The sequence below is a fragment of the Lissotriton vulgaris genome, chromosome 1_1 (genome assembly GCF_964263255.1).
Source record: "Lissotriton vulgaris chromosome 1_1, aLisVul1.2, whole genome shotgun sequence".
Classification (NCBI taxonomy): Eukaryota; Metazoa; Chordata; class Amphibia; order Caudata; family Salamandridae; genus Lissotriton; species Lissotriton vulgaris.
In genome coordinates this window covers 1,089,267,222-1,089,291,520 of record NC_141685.1, presented here as the reverse complement: position 1 = coordinate 1,089,291,520, position 24,299 = coordinate 1,089,267,222, and the positions used below count along the sequence as shown (strand labels likewise).

At 47.0% G+C, this 24,299-nt stretch overlaps 1 protein-coding gene across 3 annotated transcripts in view; it reads right to left on the bottom strand.

The window, feature by feature from the left end:
* SGSM3 (small G protein signaling modulator 3) overlaps positions 1-24,299 on the bottom strand; it is a 288,821-nt gene that overhangs the window by 24,967 nt on the left and 239,555 nt on the right. For all 3 annotated transcript variants that reach the window (XM_086963472.1, XM_086963474.1, XM_086963473.1), the window contains 4 exons: positions 13,081-13,130; positions 11,949-12,101; positions 7,539-7,609; positions 5,629-5,677 (listed from right to left, as the gene is read on the bottom strand). In XM_086963472.1, the coding sequence (XP_086819598.1) occupies positions 5,629-5,677; positions 7,539-7,609; positions 11,949-12,101; positions 13,081-13,130 (323 nt within the window). The remainder of the gene's footprint in view (positions 1-5,628; positions 5,678-7,538; positions 7,610-11,948; positions 12,102-13,080; positions 13,131-24,299) is intronic.

Genomic DNA, 24,299 nt, shown 5'->3' with positions numbered 1-24,299 from the left:
GAACAAGTCGGGCACAATGCTATACAGATTGTGCCAGGGCACGCTTCAGGCGCCGGTATTGCTAGCCCTGCGGGATGGAGCCGGTGGTTCCCTTTTAGACCCTAAGGCGATCCCCGACAGCTTCACTCGCTATTTTGCGGATCAATACTCCCCCAGGGAATCCCTTCCGGCGGTGGAGGTTGACAAATTTCTGGCAGACCTTCCGCCGCGTGGAGTCTCCGATGATGAGCGTGCTAGCCTTGAGCTTCCTCTATCAGCGGAGGAACTGGGGACGGCCTTAGGAGAGTTGAATGCAGGGAAGGCCCCCGGGCCTAACTGGTTCCTGTGTGAGTTCTTTTGAAAATATCCTACTCAGCTTGGGGCGCCCTATAAGAGGGCGTTGGAGGCTGCAAGGGAGGCGGGCTGCCTACCGGGAGGTTGGAGGCACGCCGAGCTAGTGGTCTTTTGCAAACCGGGGAGGCCCCCAGATCGCCATGAATCTTATCGCCCTATCTCATTACTGAATACGGAAGCTAAGATACTGCCAAGGCCCTTGCCAACCGCCTCCTCCAACTGATCACCACCCTGGTCCACCCAGACCAGGCTGGGTTTATGCCCCACAGGGCTACTAAGCACAATATCAGACGAGCCCAAGTGGCTCTCGAAAAGATGAAAGCTTCCGGAGCCCAGGCAGCGTTGCTGCTAGCGGATATAGATCGAGCATTCGATTCCTTGAGCTGAGTCTACCTGCAGGCACTCCTGTCGCGGCTGAATCTTGGGCCCCACTTTCTTTCCTACGTTCAGCTAGTATATACTGATTTGACGGCGTTGGTTCGGGTGGCGGGAGCTATCTCGGAGGCCTTCCCTATAGGACGGGGTACCCGCCAGGGCTGCCCTCTCTCGCCATATTTATTTGCTCTCGCCATGGAGCCCCTAGCGGCGTGGGTCCGCATGGATGCGCAGATGAGGGGGTTCGAGTGGGACTCTGGGCCATCGGATAGGATTGCTCTTTATGCGGACGATGTGCTATTCTTTCTCACTGACCTTAATAGGTCGGGCCCGAGAGTTCTTGAAATTATGAAGATATTTGGTGAAGTTTCGGGGCTCTATCTTAATATACAGAAATCTATACTATGGACCCTAGGCGATGGCGCGGCGCTTGGCGACTGGGCGTCGGCCCTCCGGGTGGCAGCCGGGGGCATCAAATATCTCGGGGTATTCCTGTCGGATATACCGGGAGTCTCGTGGGAACGCAATATCGTTCCGGTGTGGGACAAAGTTCGTTCTGATATGAAGACGTGGTCCCGCATGCCCCTCAATATCTATGGCCGCTCCGCCATGTATAAGATGGTAGCCCTCCCGCGTCTACTATATCAACTACAAAATCATCCGTACCCTGTTTCGCTGCAATGGTTCCGTCAGGTCAACTCGGCGCTAGGTCGCTTTCTCTGGGCTGGGGGCGCGGTCCGGGTGGCACTTCGCACCTGCTTCTTGTCCACATATTGTGGCGGCCTGGCATCGTCAGATATTTTGTCTTATTACCAAGCGTCCCACCTGTTGGTGTTAAACGAATGGTGGTATGGCGACCGCAGCGACCAGGCTTACACCCTGGAGCGGTACCTGATGGATCCCGATACCCTGCATGAGCTCCTCTACTCGGCGGCAAAAAGAAAGAACCTTCCGATGGTTACACAGGTGGTGTTTCAGGTATGGCGGAGGGCGCTGGGCCGTATAGGGTGGTGGAATACACTGATGCAGGAGACTCCTCTGTGGCACAATGGCCGTTTGCCAGCTCTGGCGGCATGGGGATTCAGAGGCTGGGACGCTATAGGGATCTCGACGCTGGGACATGTTATGAGGGGGACGACTCTTAAGTCGTTCCAGGCTCTGAGGGACGAATATGATATGCCGCACTCCCAATTCTTTCAATACCTACAGTTTACACACGCTATCTCCCCTGCCCTGGAGGGACTGGAATCCTTGCCAGAATTCAGCCCCTTGAAAGCCAAGATGTTCATGGGGGAACTGGAAGATAAATAAATATCCTGTATCTACCAATCCCTCGTTACCCACTGCTCCTCCTCCCTGGACAGACTGAGATCTATATGGGAAAGAGATGTAGGGGAATCAGATGAGGAGAGCTGGAGAGAGGCCCTGGCAGCCCCAAGGGAGACGGCTATTGCAGTGCGATTACGCTTCATTCAGTTTAAATACCTGCATAGGGCCTACTATACAAGAGAGCGACTGCATAGGGCTGGTCTGATTGCTTCCCCTGACTGCTTGAGGTGTGGCCGTGAGGTGGGTACGTTTGTGCATACGGTGTGGTCATGCGGGGCATTGGAGGGGTACTGGAGGCGGGTCTGGGATTGTCTGGATGAGGTGCTGGGTTGGACACTCCCATCTATAAAAGTCACTTGTTAAGAGTGGCTCCATATGGATAGGGCCGTGACTGGGCGCACCATATGGGACTTGGCATGGAAACCTAGGGCAGGGCGATCTCCGAGCGCATACCTGCGGTGCCTACGAAAACTGTGCTGGAGATTTGGGACAGGATAGCAGTCCGTAAGAGCCTTACAACCTTCCCCTCGCCCCATACCCCTATCGAAGGGAACCCGGGTTTCCCCCCGGCACATCGGACGGGGGCTTTCCGTAAATGGTCTCAAGGCAACTGTAGGGTGCTCACTGATCTGTTTGATGGGGGCTCCCTCAAGACTTTTGCGGACTGCAGGGAGGAATTTGGGGTGCCGCTTGCAGCCGGACTGCAATATGCGCAACTGAAACACTGGGTGCTTACGGACAGTATCTACCACGAGGCCATACTCGCCTTTACTCCGTTTGAGCAATTGGCGCGCTCCTTTACAGAGACGAAGGGGCTGATTTCCAAAATCTATCGGATCCTGCAGCACCCGCACACTCCGCCTTCCCAACCGTATCAGCAACGTTGGCACTCCCTCTCGGGCGTAGACATCACCCCGGCACAGTGGTCCAGATTGTGGCGAGATATACCCAGGATTTATCGTAGTATTCCACAACAGGAGAATGCCTACAAAATGATGACCCAGTGGTACTACACGCCGCAGCGGCTGCATAGAATGTTTCCAAACTCTTCCCCGGTGTGTTGGAGGTGCGGGTCTGCGACCGGGGATTTTCTGCACATATGGTAGTCCTGTCCCTTGCTGACCCTCTTTTGGAAGGAGGTCTTGAGTCACAATAGGAGGGTGCTGGGGTTTCCTCTGCCTGATGCCACTTGTACGATACTACTGGGTATCAAACCTGCAGGATTGAAGGCCCTCACTCGGAGCGACTGGGCGCTGGCGCTTCAAATGCTGGGAGCAGCTCGGCAGCTCATTGCTCTGTACTGGAAGAGGGTAGAGGCCCCGCCAATTGCTGCGTGGTTTGTACGTCTCTGGCATGTCATGACAATGGAGCTTCTCACAGCTCGGCTTCAGGCCAGAGATGTGCGATACAAAGCGGTGTGGCAACCTTTGGTGAAATATCTATGCACCACAGAACAGGCGCGTTACATGCCCCCCAAGCTGCGAGCGCTGCGATTAGTGGAGGATGCTGTAGTTCCACCTGACCCCGGTAGATTGCTGGCATGAGGTTTGGGTATGAGAGGCCTTGAGCATTGGCAGCGATGTTGAGTGCCCTGACGACTGACACAATGCCTCTTATCCCCCTTCGCTCCTCTCCTCGGGCTCCTAGTGGCTCTTCTCTCCCTTCGTCCACCCCTTTCCTCTACTCCTACTGTCTTCTCTATCTTGCTGTCCCCTTTCCTGTCGTTCTATTGAAGTTTTGACCAACTTGGTCTTATAGTTCTACCCTTTGGGTTTACTGGTTACAGATGTTCCGAAGTTTGAATCATCTAGTGCAGTGATTTCACAGGCTCTGTTGACTGAATATGACGCGACCAGCCCCTGTGGGTTATAGGTAAACCGCTGTGTATATCTGAGAGCTTTAGTACTGGCAACGGTTTTCCATTTTTCATGATGTAACGCGGCCGGCCCTGTTGGGTTGTAGGCTTAACGCTGTGTGCAACTCACTTCACTGCAACCCCGTGGTATGGGGACGAAATAAATAGATTTGACATAAAAAAAAGGTCACTTGTTACTCCTAGGCCTGGTGGTGGCCAAAAGGGATGTGGCCCGTGCCTGGAAAAATACTCGAGCTCCCCCGATAGAGGCCTGGAAACAGGGATTAGACTACTATATGAGTTTGGAACGCCCGGTGTTCGTAGCACGAGGCTGCCCTAAAAAACATTTCAAAATCTGGAAGAGGTGGGCGGCCTATAGGGGACTGTGGCTGGAGCCGCCGGCACAACAGGATGCTGTCAGTGAGCAGCTGTTGGATGGACCTGGGCGAGGGTAGGAGGGTACTGCCAAATGTATATAGATTGTATTATCGAATATGGACCGACATCGTGTTTGGGGTTAGGGGGGACCCGGGTGGAGGGTAGTTTCTGTGGGGCGGTGGGATTGGGGGGTTCTTCGGCAAAACTGATTTCCATTGTATTCTACATTGATTGCTAATCTCTATACCTAGATTTTCTGCTCATGGCTCCTCCGGGGTTCGGAGTACCGTGGAATGTTTATGCAATCTTTCCTGATATGACAATAAAGCTTGTTCTGAAAAAAAAACATTGACACTGGGTGATACAAGGTTCAGAAGTCACACAGTCACCAATGCTGAGCATTTTCAACATGCTTTTTACACCTCACTGTGGTTAAAAATTATGCAAAACAGTGTCCTTTGAGGTTATGAACGGTCGAACAAAATTTAAAGCACTAAGAGAATTATTGCCTACCTTTTTTTATAAGGTTTATTAAGGTACAGTATGTTTTTGACTAGCTGTACTGCGCAGAGGGCATCCCCGCTAAAGAGAAATAACCTTAAGCCTAAACTTAATTTGGTAAAATGTGGTTCCATGTTGCTAATTTTGTCCTCACACCAGGATCACCAAACATTTGCTTTCCTGGCTCGCCGGAGCTGTGAAGCGCTGTGACTGGGTGAAGGTACTGGAAATACTCTGTACACATAAGGATTATGGGAAGGCATTAAGTACGGGAAGAGTGTGGACTCCCAAACATGCTTTCCAAACTCTTCTCTCTTTCTACCTACGCATTCAACCAACACACGTACATGTCCACCACTCCCAACAATATGTCACACCTTCCCTTTAGAAATTCACTTACAAATAATCTAAATGCATGAGATCTGAAGAGCACAACCTAAACACAACTATTCCTACAAGGAAAAGGAAGCACATTACCAATTTACTACCTATTTGCCTCTAACCTTAGGTTCAAGTGTAACTACTCACTGCAAAGCCATCAACAACTCATCAGTTGTAGTAATCACTAAATAAAAACAATGTACCGTTACAGTGGTAGAGGAGAGCAGCTTCTCACAACCCTGCGCTGCTTGGATGAATAAAGCAGAATAATTTGGATTATCCCGTTTGTGTTATCATTACAAGGATGACAAGCAGAGAGAGAATTACGCAGCGCGGTTGTCTGACCGGGTAGCGAGGGGCTTAATGAAGGCAAAGGTGAGGATCTCTGAGAGGGAGGGGCTAGACAGGTATGGATGGACAAGGAGGGTTGGACAGAAGTGGCAAACTTAGAGAGCAGGCATTGCAAATACACTTACCCGATAGAGCAGCTCTTCTGGTGTCAGAACTTTTCCATCTTCATCCAACCTAACAAAAACAATAATAAAGTTGTCAGTAGGAATGAGTATGATTCGCAGAGCAGGAAGTCAGTACTCAAGTGTTAGACTATGTGTTGTAGAAATAAGCGCTGAACCTAAGCGAAAGCACAGTTGTATCTTGAGCCTATGCTGAAGCATCAGTGAGGACTGAGCCTATGTGGAAGCATCAGTGTGTCCTGAGGGACGCACCAGTGTATGCTGAAGTATCAGCAAGCGTTAAGTCTACGCCGAAGCGCCAGTGTGAGCTGAGGGACGCACCAGTGTATGCTGACGTATCAGCAAGTGTTAAGTCTACGCCGAAGCACCAGTGTGTGCTGAGGAATGCACCAGTGTATGCTGAAGTATCAGCAAGCTTTGAGTCTACGCTGAAGCACCAGTGTGTGCTGAGGGACGCACCAGTGTATACTGAAGTATCAGAAAGCGTTGAGTCTACGCTGAAGCACCAGTGTGTGCAGAGGGACCCACGAGTGTATGGCTAGAGGAGGCATACCCTGAAGCAGAGGTCAGACCCTGGACAGGGTTCAATTCCTGACGCGGCAGGGTCTTGAGCCCAATTGTCCACGGACTCAATAATTCTCGCTTCGGTGCCCAGTCTAATCACGGGTTCACACTCTGCAACTCTGGGCATTAAGCTTGCTTAATCTCCACACTGGCCCCCCGCGGCGGGATGCCTGGCTTTCACCTTGGGGATGCCCAGTACGGGTTATCTCACAGGGAAAAGCCAGGACGGGTTCCCAATGCAAGCGCCGAGATGCCCTAGGGTAAGTCGAGCGCTATATAAGACCACACATACATACATACATACATACATATGCTGAAGTATCAGCAAGTGTTGAGTCTATGCTGAAGTATCAGCAAGTGTTGAGTCTACGCTGAAGCACTAGTGTGTCCTGAGGGACGCACCAGTGTATGCTGAAGTATCAGCAAGCGTTGAGTCTACGCCGAAGCACCAGTGTGTGCTGAGGGACGCACCAGTGTATGCTGAAGTATCAGCAAGCGTGGAGTCTATGCCGAAGCACGAGTGTGTGCTGAGGGACGCACCAGTGTATGCTGAAGTATCAGCAAGCGTTGAGTCTACGCCGAAGCACCAGTGTGTGCTGAGGGACGCACCAGTGTATGCTGAAGTATCAGCAAGAGTGGAGTCTATGCCGAAGCACCAGTGTGTGCTGAACTATCAGCAAGCCTTGAGTCTACCCTGAAGCACCAGTGTGTGCTGAGGGATGCACCAGTGTATGCTGAAGTATTAGCTAGCCTTGATTCTACGCTGAAGAACCAGTGTGTGCTGAGGGCCGCACCAGTGCATGCTGAAATATCAGCAAGCGTTGAGTCTAGGCTGAAGCATCAGTGTGTGCTGAGCTAGACTGAAGCTTCAGTGAGGTCTGAACCTACGCAGCAACAGTGAGGACTGAGCCTATTTAGTGCTGGGCCTATGGTGAAGCATCATTGAGTACTGACTCTACGCTGAAGCATCAGTCAGTGCTGAGGCCATGTTGCAGTGTTAGTGATGCTGAGCTAAGCCTATTGATATATCAATAAGTCCTAGACCTATATTGATAGATGAGCAAGTTCTGAATCTATGGTGAAGAACTGATGTGGCCTCCATCTATAATGATCTCTTAGTTAGCGGTGAGCATATGTTTGGTATCAGTGAGTGCAGAGTATGTGCTTAAGTGTTAGTGACTGGTGAGTCTGTTTTTAGAAGCAGAGGGGACTGAAAATATATTGCAGTACTGATACATCCTCAGTATGTGTAACAGAATTAATGAGTGCTGACTCCATGTTGCAGTGGTAGGGTGTAAGCACCTCGCATGAGGTCTGCGGGTACGGATGACTCATGAGCAGTACCTCACCTGTACGTCTTGCAAAGGACCAGGCGAGAGTACACGGAGTCGAAGTCGCGTTCCACCTCCCTCCCGGCAGCCTGGAATCAGTGCAAAGAAGGAAGATGAATTAATAGTGGCCTTCAGAAGACATGAGGGAGACTCATTCAGCAAAGATACCCACCCAGCAATAGGGTTAGTGTTAGGGCTAATTCTGCTCTCCAAAATCACCACTCAGGGAGCCAGAACTCTTTTTACACATACCTGTGGCACAGCATTGTGACACTAACCAATCAAATTCAGACGTGCCCAGATGTTCAACGATCTGCAGTGTACAGCGCTGTGCATAGAACTTTTAATCCGCTGCAGTATACTGTGTTGTGCCTAGCACTTTAAACCTCTGCCCTAAACAACACAGTGTTATCCACTTTGCGCCATAAATATGCACAGCGACTATTTGCACTACAACCTTGTGCTCTACAGGACATTGGGTCCAGCACTGTAACACTCTGGGCTATAAAGCATCCTTTCAACACTTTAGCTCTTTGGGCTATTAAACACAGCGTCCAGCACTTATCCTCTGGTCTATACAGCACTGTGCCCAACACTTTAACAATCCGGCTATGCAACACTGCATCCAGCACAAACCTTCTGAGTTATACAACACTACATCCGGTACTAATCCTCTGCGCTAGATGACGCTTCATACAGGCACTTTAACTCTTTGGGCTATACAATACTGCTCCCAGCACTAAACTTCTGGTTTATAAAACACTGCGTCCAGCACTTTAACCCTCTGAGCTCTACAACACTGCATCGAGTACTAACCCTCTACAACATGCGATACCCCAAATTCTGTTTGGATGCAATCCATGGTAGTGAAAGAAGATGGTCAAGGGAAGTAAGATACAGGTTAAGGGATTTTGAAAAAATGCACTCTCTCGGGTGACAGTAGAATCTTGGTATCCCTTCCCCAGCAAACTAGCTTTGAGCGCATTTGTGGGAAAGGTTGCCCATTCTCTGGACCTGGCACATCTAAGGGAAAATTCTTCGAACAGCTTCTCATTAATTACCCATGGCCAGGACACAGTCTTTCACTACTTAGCCCAGATTAACAAACCCAGATTACAAAACAAAATTTTTAAAGTGAGAGTGGGGTGTAAACCACGCTTTTCGTCCTGTAAATGGTGCAATGTAATTAGAAATGGTAATGGATTGTGTACAAGGCCTCTGAACTTAAAAATGCTCCTTGTCTCATGTACTCATGGACTGTGTTTTTATATTTCTGCTCAAATTAAGTTTTTAAGACCCTTGTTTTTAAAATATCAAACATATCAAATGCTGGAGGCGATGGAACTGTTGTCCGAAATGTGTTATTTTGATGTGGCAATGGAAAGTGCACGTTTTTTACTGACAGTCAAAAAGCGTTGTAAGGATGGGTGGGGGTAGGGTGTGCTGTTTCGAGGGGGGCAGCGGACTTTTAAGGCAATTTCAGAATGTACACTCCTTGTATTGTTTTAGAATGTTTTATGGGTACTTGTCCTAATAAACCTTGTATAACCTATCTAACAACACTAAGTCAAGTGCCAGTCGTCTGGCCTATACCACACTGCATCCATCACTAACCCACTGGGCTATACAACACTGAATCTAGCACTAACACTCTGGACTATACAACACTGCGTCCAGATCTGCTATACAACAATGCACCGATTATTAATTGTCTGCGCTATACAATATTGTGCCCAGCACTTTGATCCTCTGGGTTATCAAAAACACTGCACAGAGTACTAATCGTCTGGGATATACAATATTGTGTCCAGCACTTTGACCCTCTGGGTTATACAACACTACATTGAGTACTAATCGTCTGGGATATACAATATTGTGTCCAACACTTTGACCCTCTGGGTTATACAACACTGCACCAAGTAATAATCGTCTGCGCTATACAATATTGTGTCCAGAACTGTAACCCTCGGGGTAATACAACTCTGCATCCAGCACTAATGTTCTGGGTTATAAAACTATGTGCAGCACTAAACCTCCAGGCTATACAAACTTTGCATTCAACACATTAACTCTCTGGGCTATACAGAACCGCGTCCAGGCACTTTAACACTCTGGGCTAAACACTGTGTTTAGTAAATGAATCCTCTCTGTTATACAACATACAGCAGTTTAGCCCTCTGAGCTATACTCTATTGTGTCCAGATCTTTAACCCTGTGCATTATAAACTGTTGTGTAAATACCTATAATCCACTGTGTTATACAATTGTGTCCTATAATTTATATATACCTGTGCAGCAGCATTTAAGGTGTCTTATCACTCTTACTGTCTGAAGTTCTAATGTAATAATACATGGGAGCCTGCAAACCCTTTATAAATGGCAGCCTTTAATTTTCTTACGACAGGTGACTTGTGGCATCTGTAGATGCCTGTAATAATGAAATTGCATAACTGCTCACCTGTAATAACTCTGAGTTCTGACATCACAATGGCTCCTACCAAAGTCAGCTGAAGACAATGGCCAACAAGGGGGGTCCATTCATAAAACAGAGTATACTTAGCCCAGATATTTTAGGTTTCTATGACGATGCATTGAATCATAAGTTTTAAATGCAATCAAGTGTTTAACTGTATTAAAGCAAATGCACAAATCAAATGAATTGGATAAACAATCAGAAAAACATATTCATGATCTAAAGAATGTGTTCTAATGGTATGTATATCACAGAAGAGTGTTGAAACTGTGTCGACGTTTCACTCTATGATATTAAGTATTTGGGACCATCCTCATGTCTATTTGGATTTGTGAAATCGGAGGTCCCCTAAGATGTCTCATTACCTGTGGGGCGAGAGAAATTGGACAGATTTGATTAATGAACACTGGCTAAATATGCACAACAGTGGCATTGTTCCCCTTTTGCCAGGCATCTGCTCTAGAATGGTGTGGAAGAACTCGCACCAGCAGCCAGCTGTGAATCAAACATGACAGTTCTCCTTCCTCAAAGTTGGAGTAGTATCCTACTCCAACTTGGAGGAAGGAGAGCTGGTGTGCTTGATTCACAACTGGCTACTGGTGTAAGTTCTTCCACATCATACTAAATCAGATGCCTGGCCAAAATACAACCCAGGGCTCTGCCATTTGGGCATTTTTAACAAGTGTCAAATATGATGGTACATTTCAGGGGACCTTAGATTTTAGCAATTCGTCCGGAGGATCGTCTTAGTTACTTAACATTATAGAGCCTGAAACGTCGATGCAGTTCCACACTCTTCTGTGATTTACTCACCATTAGAACAAATTCTACAGCTCATGGATATGTGCTTCTGTGAATGGAGTTGACATGCATTTGTTTCACACACGATTACTGTAACAACATGGACAAACTACACACTGGACTATGTATGTTTGATTGTTTTTCTCTGTACCCCTACTAATGTATGGTATTCTGTAATGAACATACATTTAATGCAATAGTTTTATTTTGTTACGCCTGTTTTTCATTCATTTTATTCATTCACTTTGTTAACCATGATTGATTTTGTTTATCCAATTCAATTTATTTGTGTATTTCGTTGAAAACGGGTTAGCACTTCATTGCGTTTAAAACTTTTGATTTAATGCCTCATAACAGAGGCATAAATATCTGGACCAAGTATACTCTGCTTTATCTAAAACACCCTTGTTGGCCAATGACTTCAGTTGATTCTGTTAGTCAAACTCGTGAGGGATTATTGGGTTGCCCTTCCTTTGCTACCAGAGCCAAAAGCCAGGCTGAAAGGCAGGAGCATAATTACGACTGCAGTTTAAAAAAGGGAAATGGGAACTAGCATTTTCTTCTTTTGGTATCCTTTTTTTAAAAAAAGTAATCACCAGAAAGGAGTTATATATGGTAACATGTTTTTTTGTTCTACACTATAGGTCATTACAGGAAAGACAGTATCTCTGCATTTTCCTACACAATCTGAGCCACAGTATTTGTTAACCTGACTTATATTAAACAGAATAACATCGTCTGATTACAAACATTATTAACTTATTTTTGGTGTGTACAGATTCCGGTTTTATTTTTCTTGTCTGCAAAAATCATGGAAAGCTAGACACCCAGGACTTAAGCGGTTTGAGGGAAGGAGGAGGATACGACCATAGATTATAAGGAATAAAGCACCCCGATGTGCAATATAAAGATATTGCAATTCCCCTCAGAGTTCCATGGCCTTATAAACGTAGTCTGCCTTCAGCATTCCTTAATCTATATGGTCATGGAACTCCTCTGTGACTTGCAATAACCTTATAACGTACAGCAAAGGGTAAATTTGCCCCATATATCTTCTGTAGACTTGCATTTCACATTTAACCCTGTATATATTAAAAGGTCTAAACACTACTGCCTTAAAAAAGGACACCACACTGAGTCTAGAGGCAGCTTACCTCTTCGATGAAGAGCCATGGGTGGCAGGGCCCCCCGAGCAGGGATGGCTTCTTCAGGCCATGGTCAAAGATGGCCTTGAGGCTGGGGCAGAGAGTCCCCCGCACCAGATCGGTCACTCCTTCTGTCACTGAATCGTCTCCTGCGATGGAATACTGCAGATGTAATAAAAGAGGATTAAAACAGCGAACCGACCCTAGGATTTAACGCCAGGGAAAGAGATTTCTTTAACAAGCCGCCAAGACACTATGCCCTTTGGCTATAACATTCTCCTCAACGTTATAGCAGAGGATATGGCAGTTCTATTTAATACAAATCTGGAAGGTAACTTATTATTATTCACCTGTGGGAGCAAATAATGTGCACAAAGGGGAACTGGACTGTCTGTGTGGTCACAGACCTCCTAATGTGCACCTATGGGAGCTACTGTGTTAATGGTCGCCTCTGGAAGCCAGACTATTAGCATGCGCTGGTTGAGTGAGTGGGGAGAAGCAGAACTGAAGACTCACCCACCTATGGTGGGAAGCAAACAGAATAATGAACAAGCATTGGTAAAGTCAACAGGTCTCAACTTGGGTCTTTGTCTATGCTTGCTGCCAAAGCTAAAAGGCAAAAGTCATTGGTAGATGAGGCTTAAAAAGAAATAGTCTGTTTAGTATATGTATACAATCCGGACTAGAACAAAGACCATCACTATGTAAACACAAGCAGACCAAAATCTGCTTGCACTACCATCTTAATGTAGGACAGGCAGCGGCTGTGCACTTTTGGTTGTAGTTGTGCATCTTTGATAGAAAATGGGGAGGGGCTTGAGGAGGCGGTCCCTTTGTTTAACAAGTTGACTATCACAGCTAGGAACTAAGTGAAGATGGGAATATTTTGAATCAATCTCACTGCTACCCAATACAATAATGGCACATTGCCACTGTCTCCCCAGGGCATGAAGCCCACCACATACAGAGGCTGCTGCAGGCAGCTAACCAAGCTCCTCATACAGGGCACCACAGAGTGAACATGTCAGGAGATGTTAGAAACCCTTACATTTCTGCACCACTCTGAGGAATTCCACTTACAGGGAAACCCCCGGGGGGCACCAGTCACAGTCACACCAGTCTGGACAAGGGCCGCACTCACCTCCTTACTGCGCTCGTCCAGAACATCCACAAACTTGGCAGGAAACCACCCTGGGAGACAGGCAAAAACAACAATTATAACAAAGAGGAATGAGACAGGGGGAAGAGAGGAAAAGGAAGGAGTTAGGAGAAAGGAGGCAAGTGTGTAAAAGGGGAGGAAGAAAGGAGTAAAAGGGAGAAGAAAGGAGAAAAGGGAAGAAAGAAAGATGTAAAGGGGATGAAGAAAGATGTAAAGGGGATGAAGAAGGAAGGAGGCAGAGACAGAAAGAAGGGAGAAAAGTAAGCTAAGGAAAAGTGAGAAAAGAAGTTAAACCAAAGGGAGAGTTAATATAGAGAGGTAAGAGGAAAAGATGAGGGACTTAGGAGAAAGATTGAGGAAAATCGGGAAATGTTTACAGTGTACCCCACAAAACTGTTCTCTCTTCTCTTCATCATACCGTAATACACAGTCCAGAGACCACCAATAACTAAGGAGGTGTTGCAAAAAACATACACTTCTTAGTCCAGCAGGAAAATACATGACTTCCCGATATCCCATTTCTTACTGAAAATACATGTACCCTTGGCGAGAAGATCAACAAGCATTTACAATGCAATGGTCTCGGCATCATTAAAGGTAGAGCTATTGGCATTGCTCATGACATTTCTTTTTTTTTCTTTAAATCATAAATAAATGTCATTGTCATTTACATTGCCAATACACAGCACTCTGCACCTGCACTCACTACTCTGCACACACTCACTACTCTGCACTCACTACTCTGCACCTGCACTCACTACTCTGCACCTGCACTCACTACTGTGCACCTGCACTCACTACTCTGCACTCACTACTCTGCACCTGCACTCACACTTTGCACTCAACAGCACACACCACTCTTCACACACTCGCACTCTGCACTCAACAGCACACACCACTCTGCACACACTCGCACACTGCACTCAACAGCACACACCACTCTGCACCTGCACTCGCAGCTCTGCACCTGCACAGCATAATAGGTGATCTCAGGTGCAGCGTTAACTTTACACATACAGTCCTAGGATTAGTGTTAGAGTGCTGGGGTGGGAGACCTGCCAATCTAAGTAATTGCATTCACTTTTACCACGTCTTACCTTATTTTGTTATTATGTAAGCACATATTACCTCAACCTGGCACACATCTAGCCAGCTACAAAGCTCTGATAGTTAATGAATATTTATTGGCTGGATAACTGCCATGAGTCTGTTTAATCTGCCAAAAACACACATTATTTGCAATGCTATACAAAAGCTCAAAGTTCAAACGTAAATAATAATGCAGGAACAAATTAGCATGGAATTTGTCTAAAGAAAAGTGCAGAGGCTCAAAGTTTTCTTAGAGGCGTGTTGTTGCCAAATGCCGGGGTTGCCGATTAAGTTGATTCCACTTCAAGCAAGCCTTTTTTTACACCACCCTACACTCCCTGTCTCTTTATCTTAATCTTGCAGTATTTTCGCCAATGTGTCTCCCTTTGTCACCTTTTGCTTATCTTTCTCTTCATCCTTGTCTTCCACCTTTTCTGCCTTTCCAGCTTAGACCAAACAAAGTCTGACTATAAAAAATGCCCTGGTCTACAAAAATGAGCGTCTCTAGCCACCGGCTAAAATTAAGCACTGGGCGTCATGGTGTACAGTTCACAGAATACAGCAGCCAGCAAAAGAGTTTAAAACGCTGCATGTAACTTTTGAGAGCAGGAGAGCTGCGGGCAGAAGGAAGGGGGGCAGAGGAGAGACGAAGGGGGGAGGGGGGTGCGACGAGAGACGGAGAGCTGCGGATATCTGAATGCAGCTATCGGGCACCGGAGCAGAGTGTGACAATTAGCAACAGCGCACTAAATGGCAAGCAGGCTGCCTCAGTACTTACTGTGTCTAAGTGTCAGAGTCCAGGCTGGCGAGGTAAAGTTGCGGCCCGTGACAACGCCGCGTGAGGGCATGAGGTGCTGTCCTCTACTCTGCGCAAATTCAAAATGGGGGCTCGGGGGGCTTCTCTGCGTCCTGGGGCTGAGGTGTGTACTCCACGGCGTCGTGACTGCTGGAGTGAACTAAGTAGGAGAGAGAGATGGGAGCTCCGTGGGGGGGAGAGTGGGGGGGAGAGTGGGGGGAGGTGAGCAGCGGAAACGGGGGTGCGAGGAGAGACGAAGGGGGGGGCAGTGTGCGACGAGAGACGAAGGAGGGAAGGGGGGGTTGGGGGAGATAGACAGAAACTCGGGATCAGGCTGGATGCACATGATAAGAAACAGCGAGAAGCAGCATGGAAACAGGGACGTCTGGATCAAAAGTCGGGAGCAGCAGCAAGGGAACAGTGTCATGTGGGCCTCGGATAGACCGATCTAGCAGGATGAAGCTGTGGCATATTTTCCGGCATGATCAAAGACCTGCTCCATGACTATGCTTTAGTGGAGGTGTGGAGGCTCCTCAACCCTCGCAATAAATATCGTACTTTTGTCTCTTGTATGACTACTCGTAAAGAATTTCAGTTTTGGTCCCATAAACCGGAGCAGGGCCTGTGCAGTCACGTGCGAGCTGGCCACCGCACACAGCAGCAATTACACTTGCACCAGAGGTTATGAAGCAGCTCAAATACATTTACAATGTCGCATGAGAGCGGGGGACGAAGGAGAGCTGCGGGCGGAGGGAGGGGGTTAATGAGTATGCTTAGCAGGGCTGACCCGGCCTTTCCTTCTTCTCTGGAACAGAAACTGGGAACAGAAGAGGAAGTGCTGGGAAGACGGGCAACGAAATAAAAGGGAAAGTTTGGGTGGTAAAATTGGAGACATTACTGAAGCAAATGAGAAGGTGTGCACTTGTATGTCGTGGATAGTACTGACAGTTGTCTTGCTGCATACTCCAAACCAAGGAAAAGAGGATACATTTACTCAACTGACTCTGAGGAAAGTACACGGATGTGCAGATGGAAACGTTATTATGTGGTTATAAATGCAGAGTTGGCCAGAAACCGGTTAGATAATAACTGAAATACTGGCCCTGTAAGAAACCAATAATGCTATAAGATTGTCGGTGAGCAGAAGATGCTCCCAACTTTCCAAGAAGGTCGGTTGCTTTGAGGGATGTAGTATGGAAAAATGGCTGAAAGCTCCACCTTGTATCTGCAGGTAGGCATTATACTTGGCATTGCTCTTGTGGGTAAAGTACAGGTCATAGCGCTGCTGGGAGGATGGGAATGTCGTTGATGGGGGTACCCTGACTGTGCTACACATGGCTTTCTGTGGTGTCCATTGGCTGGCTGCGTGGAGTACCTTGAGGCTTTCTAGGTGTCAGACCATCTGCATGCGGGGTGGGGTTTGGGGGGGGGGGGGGGGGAGGGGGGCTTGCCACCAGAGTGCCATGTGCGGCTTGATGGGTTCCATTCACAGACGAGGCTGTGACTGCGTTTTTACGTAAAACATGTGTGCTTTCGCCATGCTAGCTTCTGACACGACTTCCAGTTTAGTGTGATCCATAGTTCACTTTGTATACAAGTAAACGAAAGCCACTTAATTCACAGAGTTTTGCAGATGCACTTTCATAGCGTGAAGTTGCATCACATCGGGTTAGTCATTCATTCAGCGCTGGTACAGTGTCAGAGCTTCACGGAGGCGCTACAACGGCGTGTCTGTTTGGGAAAAGAGCCCTTTATTAGGAGTGCGCGGTTGGTCGATCGAGCATTGAGTCACGCTGGCTACCACAGGCGGCTTTCAGCAAGTGGGCGTCTTTAGTGGACGTGCACTGAAGAAACCCCAGGAAGTAGCTCTGTTTCAGTGAGCATGCAAGGGAAATTCCGACCCTGTGGGTGGGGGGGATGTGGTTTGAACAAAACCAAGGGGGGCGGTGAGGAGGGCGCCGAGTAAGAGGTGGCATATGATGCGCACACACAACACATCTGGAAGGAAAGCCGAGGCCTACAAATTAAGGTTAAACTATGGACCCCTGAATGTCCGAACAGTTATAAAAATCTAGAGGTCCGCAAGGGTGGATTGCACACGTGCTGCAAAGGAAGATATTCTTCCTTGTAAGGAGCAGAACCAATGGAACGTGGGTGCTTGAGTTTTAGGGACACAGAACCTCAGATCTCGAATGTCACAGGGTGCAAGGGCCTCAGCATCTGAGTACTCTAGTGCACAGACCCTCAGATCTCGCCTGTCACGGTGCAAAGGCCTCAGCATCTGAGTACTCCAGGGCACAGAACCTCAGATCTGGACTGTCACAGGGTGCACGGATCAACCGTGGGGCAGAGCAGGACGACGGAGCTGCGGGGGGAGGGAAGGGGGAGGGCAGAGCAGGACGACGGAGCTGCGGGCGGAGGGAAGGGGGGGGGGGCAGAGCAGGACGACGGAGCTGCGGAGGGAAGGGGGGCAGAGCAGGACAACGGAGCTGCGGGCGGAGGGAAGGGGGGCAGAGCAGGACAACGGAGCTGCGGGCGGAGGGAAGGGGGGGGCAGAGCAGGACGACGGAGCTGCGGGCGGAGGGAAGGGGGGGGGGGCAGAGCAGGACGAAGGAGCTGCGGGCGGAGGGAGGGGGGGAGCGGGACCGGGACGAAGAAGGGCTGCGGGCGGAGGGATGGGGGAGGGGGACGGAGCTGCGTGCGGATGGAAGGACAGAGCTGGACGAAGGAAAGCGGAGGGAAGGGGGGACGAGCAGAGCAGCTCAGAGCAGCTCTGGAAACAACCACCGTCTTTCTCCGAGGCAAAGCAGAAATGCCTCGGAGAAAGCATGGTCATTTTCGCATTTGGGGGCGTGTTTTGCTGTTCTGAGTGACGGACAACGTCACTGTCTAAAGAACGCAAAAAATCACGCCCCCAAATCCGAAAAGGACGGGGCTACATTGGAGTGACTGATCTCTCCTCCAATGGCTGGCCTCCGTTTAGGAAGCCAGCCAATGAAGGAGAGAGGGGGCACGGAGGAGGGACATTCACCGCTACTCAGACTCATTAAATCTCCGGCCTAAGACTGCGCAAGCGCAGCCTTTTAGGCCTTCGACCTAAAAAGGGGTCAGGGGCATCCCTGTTACTAAAGCTTGAATAGTGCGCCTTACTTTTAGATAACTGCACTACTGATTAATCAACTGTACACAAGCTAGGCAGAGAAGTCAGCCAGCCAGGATCTGAACTGTTGGCTTCAAGCAGGGATCTGCAGCAGACTTTCAGCTAACAAAGTGGTTGCATTGGCTTCACCCAGCCTGCTTCTGGCACAAACTACCCACCTGGGTACTTGCTGCTTAATTTAAATACAGATATCGTTGAAAAACATGGATCCTCAACATGGAAAGTGTGTTTTTCCCTATGACCAAATAAACAGGAAAGAGCAACTGCGACAACCCAGAGTTAATCTAAAATTCCCGACTGTGATCTGGAACAGCTCTTCCCTCCTTCTAAGATATGGGGCAAAGTCAGTTCTTCAGTGGTCTTTAGATTGTTTGATTGCAATTCCAGTTTTAGGAATTTGAAACAGTGCAAAGTAAGCAATTTGTTAAAAATAGTACAAAAGTTAAAATTTGCCTGGTTAAAACAATTTTATAGGTAAAAACATAGGCATAGAATACAGACAAGTTAATTGGTCAGAGAATAGTCAAATGACTAGCAGTCTCTGTCTGATCGACCATGCCCATCCAAGATACTTGGCAGTAGCTATTGATATCCATGTCAAACTGTTAGTGCGTATTATACGCAATGCAACAGTACTGCTGGTGGTTCCCAAGTTCTTGCACATTGGTGTTAACCAAGTACGCCGTGGATCAGAATAGGCTGTGCAAGAAAATAAAAAATGACCAATTGTTTCTTTGGCGGTACCACAAGCAGGACAACTGTCGCTCGCTCCACCGTCCCATTTTGCTGTCAAAACTCTAAGGGGGAGCGCACCTGCTCTTAATTGGAAAAGGAGCTTTCTATCACCAGGCCTTGTTATGATGTCCCAATAGGGTTCCAGGCAGGGATAAAGTTTAGCTTCTAGGAATGTTCCAGCCATAGATCCTGTACTCGAGCTACCCCAGCCCCTAGAGGCTACCTTCTCCCAGTAAATTTCTTTTAAGACTCTTTTAGTCGGAAAAGGCGTTCCCGCTGGGTCTACCCAAAGTGAACTCAGACCAAGCTCAGTCAAAATTGCACTGAGTGATTTGAGCCACTCAATTTTGTGAAATACATCTGCCTTAATAATGTCTCGGAACCCCTCGGCATAATGGGAAAGCTCAGGGGTCGTCCAGAGCCTTCGCCAATGCAGAATCGGTCGGAGCCTGACCAAGTCTGTAACCGCTTTTCTGCCCAGATCATACCTCAGGGGCAACAAGGGAGTACTTTTAGGTACACCAGTTATTGCCCGGAAAAATTTATTTTCCGAGGTTTGAAGTGCAGCTACCTTCTCAAACCCCCATAGCTCAGCACCATAAAGTGCGGAGCCGAGAGCCTTTGCTTCATATACCTGGAGAGCAGGCTTTACGGGTTTAGTCAGGGATTTTCTATGCTTTGAACTGATAGCACCTGACAGTTGTCTGTGTCTCAGTGTGGCAAGATCTATGAGCTGGCTCCATCTGTTCTTACTCGATATGTGAATCCCCAAATATGTGAAAGCACTCACCATCTCTAGAGGGTGGCCATTCATAGTAATTTTAGATTTAAAGCTACGGTGGGGGTTGAAAACCATAAGTTTTGTTTTGGCCATATTGACCTCCAGGCCATGCTCCATTAATGAATAGTGTAAAGAGGGTGGGTGCCATTGAGCAACCTTGTCGGACGCCCCGCTCGACCGGGAAGTCCTCAGTCACCTTACCATGTCCCCCCCACTGAATCCTAGCAAAGTTTCTTTCATGAAGTCTTATTATCAGTGACAATAGTTCTGTAGGAACACCCATAGTCTTGAGGACTGACCACAGCTTGGACCGTGGCACTAGGTCGAAGGCAGCCCGCAAGTCGACAAAGGCTGCGTATAAACTGCCTCCGCCCAGTACCACGGTCCTCCATTGCAACAAGGTAAAGCGGAAAACCTGGTCCACCGTGCTCGTGGACCTACGGAATCCCGCTTGGAAAGGTGACAGAGCGTTGTTCTCCACTGCCCAGTCAAGCAGCCTGTTCACAATCACACGCCCCACTACCTTTTGGATGGTGTCAATAAGGCTTATTGGCGTGTAATTGCCAGGCTGTGATCGGTCACCCTTCTTAAACACTGGTATTATTACTGCACCCTGCCAGGATGTTGGTACCCTGGGCAATAGCGTTAATAAGAAGGTAGGTGTACTTACACCAGCGTTCCTTATCGTTGATAAAGACATCCGCTGGAACTCCATCTAGTCCGGGAGCGCGCCCACTGGACACAGAGCTCAAGGCCGCCATGATCTCTTTTGAGCTAAAGGATTTATCTTTAAAGTAGGTTGGACTTATACCCACTAATGTGGGGACCTGTTTAGGCTCAGCATACTGTGTTTTAAAGTATTTTACCCACTCCTCTTCTGGAACGTTGTTACCTGGGGGCTCGGGTTGCCACTCACTACCCCACTTGACAATGCTCCAGAATAACCTAGAATCATTTCTTTCACAGGCTACTTTTAGCTCAGACCAGTGATGCTCATCCCAGGCTTTCTTTGCCTTCGCTTTACTAGCCTTATACTCCTTTCTAGCATATTGAATAGCAATGGGCTGTCTCCCTTTTATGGCAGCTCCTAGGGCCAGTCGTGCTTCCCTGCAATGGGCATTAAACCATTTTGCTTGTTTGGGGGCTCTCGCTCTGGTGACTTTTACGGGCTTCAGAAAGTGTTTTTTAATTACACAAAAGAGAGTATCATGAATTTCAACCACAGTACTCGACCCAGAACTAGAGGAATTGATGTGTTCTAGGGCTAGTATTGCTTTATCTGCCTCACAGTTAATGTTGGCAATGGCCTGCTGGTTGGTCGCTACATTTACCCACCTTAACCTGCGCATGTCATTTGTAGGGACAATTAAGGGAGGAATAAGGACATTAGAGCCTATGGGCTCGTTGGTGGGAATCCACCATTTGTGCTCTGTACACAGAGGATTGTGGTCACTCTCGCTCCTCCACACAACCTCCATGTCACAGACCAACGGCCATAATTTCAGGCTACATAAAAGTTAGTATGTTAAGCCTCTAGGCGCGAACAAGTACAGTAAAAATGAAAATTCAAAAACCAGTGGTCCCTACAAAGCTCAAAGGACCTTTGGGTACAGCAAAAGGCGGGCGTAGACGACACACTGGACATCCCAGACTAGAGCGGACAGATTGCATATTTCTCTATCTGACTGTGGCACACTACATGAGCCAAGACTGTCCTAGGATCAGTCAGATGCTACCATCCTCTGTCGTATGCGGCCAGGGTGAGAGTAGAAAAAACTTGCAACAAAGTAAAACAGGAAAAAACACAAGCCGAGAGCAGACTAAGACGATTTCAGAAGTGAGCTCTCAGAGTTGTTTTCCGAGTCCAGCAAAAGTTCTATTGAGTTAAGGTGCAGTGCACTCACTGACAGATATAGATAGTGAGAGACAGTGGCCTGAAGACCACTGTGCATGGATACCTAAAATAACTCATTCAGGGTCATTCAGGAGTCTAAATCCATTTACAGTTGCTTATCTTGTACCTCTGGACTACAGGAGCCTGCCAAATGTAAATGAATGATAAGGACATGGAAAGGCAACGCCTTATACGACTAAACAGCCAGTGGGCACATTTTTAGTAGGTGAGTGCAACTGGCAATGGTGTCTCGCTTAATCTGTTTAACAGATTAAATCAATCACTCAATACCTTTTATTTAATCACTTTAAGAGCAGATCATAAACGATACACGTACATGTATAAAAACACCAAAAAATTAATTAAAAAACTAGAAAACAAAATCAAAATTTTTTTAATAAGAATTTGACTATCGACAATTCAAACACACATTATCAATCAACAGAACAGATGTCAAATTAAAAAATCATTCCACTGGCCGAGCATATAGCAGATTTTAAAAATAGACCTACATCGGAACATACTTCTGGACAATCCGATTGCTGCAGATATAGCAGTGCCACTCAGTGTTTAACAGATTAAATAAAATTGAGAACTTTTTTAACCTGTTTACCGCGGCAGACATTCCGCCCCGGTGTGGGCGTTCGACGCAGTGAACGGGGCTGCGTCGGCCGTTGGTCGTGCACAGCACCCGGAAGGTAGAGCTCGCGTCGGTCATTGGCCGACGCGAGCACGGAACAGGTTAAAATGTCTTTAGTAGGTTGAAGTCCTTTAATTAAGGAGTTTACAAGTTCTGTAAAGATCATGGGGATCACTACTCACTGTCATGTTACCTTTTAATATATAATTTTTTATAGTCAATATACTGGAATTTTTTATTTTTTACTAATCACACAATGCATGTTTACTTATGTGCAATCACACAATGTTTATGTGATGTTGGGAGCAAGCCGTTTTCCTATGTTTTTTCCTAATATATTTTAGACTATTACTTCATTTCACATTTAATGCACTTTACAAATAAAACAACATTGGAGAGCAGGAACCCTCCTTAAGAAGAATAAACAATAAGATGCTACCAAAATAAGCATTCGCCAATATGGGCTAGAGTCGCAAAACACACGAGTAGACCAAATTGGACAGATTGCGTTCAGCATTCGATGCCGTCCAGAGAAATATCCTTTGGGTAAAGCTGATGAACTGGGGAATTTCTCCCTCTCTTCTCAGAGCGATTCAGCTTCCGTATACAAATAACTGGACTAGAGTCAGACTGGGCTGCGGTTCAACTGTCTCCCAAAAAATCCCTACAAGGAACGGTTTAAAACAAGGCTGTGTACTGGACCCCCCCCCCCCCCCCCCCCCCTTCTGTTTAATTTGAACCGTGTGATATTACCCTTGCTTTGAACAGAATTAATTCGCACTTCCGGGGGTGTTTTGGTTTTAATGGTTCCCATTTACTGTATGCTGTATGCTGACGACATTGTTTTGTCTCGTTATACAAAGGTGGGGCACCTACATTTAATTAATAAAACTGTACAGGATGCCGCTGATCACGGGTCAACTTTAGTAAAACTAAAACCATGCTATTTTCAAGGGGAATAGTTTCTCATCCAATATTTTGTATAGAAGGTACAGTGTTAGGATCAGTATCGGAGTGCAGATATTAAGGGTTGATGTTTGACTTTAGATGTTCCTTTAAGAATCAGTGTGTTGCAATTTCAAGAAGGAACAATTCACTAGTTGTTGCTTTTGCTTAATCTACGGAACACCTTAAAAGGCTGGTCCCTTAAGTCGCTTTTGCAAGTAATGGCAGCTAAACATGTTCTTTCCTGTGGAGATACTAAGAGGGAAACCGGATAAAACTATAGATAACCTCATGGAAGGAACTTATCGTCGCCTTTTTAATCTACCTCGGCAGGCCTCGCCAGCCCAAATTCGATTAGAGGTTGGCCTTAGGAGACAAAATATAAATAGCCTTGGAGCATAGTTGAAATTTGGTCATGAATTGAAAAACGACACACGATCCACACTTAGTACAACAGTATGGGAGGCTACAAGTGATTCTAGAACTACTGCAGCACACAAATATTTTAAACTGTCTGTTTCTACTTTTAAAGCAGAGGAACTCTGATGTCTTTCCCTACCACAAACTGCATTTATTAGAGTTATTAATGGTATCAACAATAAGGTCTCATCTTTGATGGACAGGGATGTGTTAGCAAAAAGGGCCTATGCATGGATGGTTATTGCTACGTATGGCCCATTAAAATCCCAGAATTACCTGGGTAGCCTGAATGGATTAAATGCAAAACTAAAGCTTTTGCGTCTCCGGCTTGGTGGCTTCCAATTTCGCTGTGATTTACCAGCCTGGAAAAGGCTGAGCAAAGAAATGTCATGTTGTATTTTTAATTACTGTAGGGAACACATCTGCATATTGTCTGCTGTTGTCCAGCCCTAGCGGACGAACGAAAAAGTTTGTCTGGACAGTATTTTAACCAGAACAATATACATACATGTGGACAAGCAGTTCTAGCTGGCCTCCAGGGAGAGGACTTCATTTTTTTCTGGGACATTTCTAAAATAAATGTCCATAGCGGAGGGGAAACTTGTAAAGTGCGAACGGTAATGCCCACTGGCAGGGACGCTAGTAGATAGTATGAGGCACAATTATAAAGAGTGTTTTCTTTGTTTCCAATGGGCTTTTCTGGCATACGATTAAATGGGAGGGTTTTTTAACCAACATATA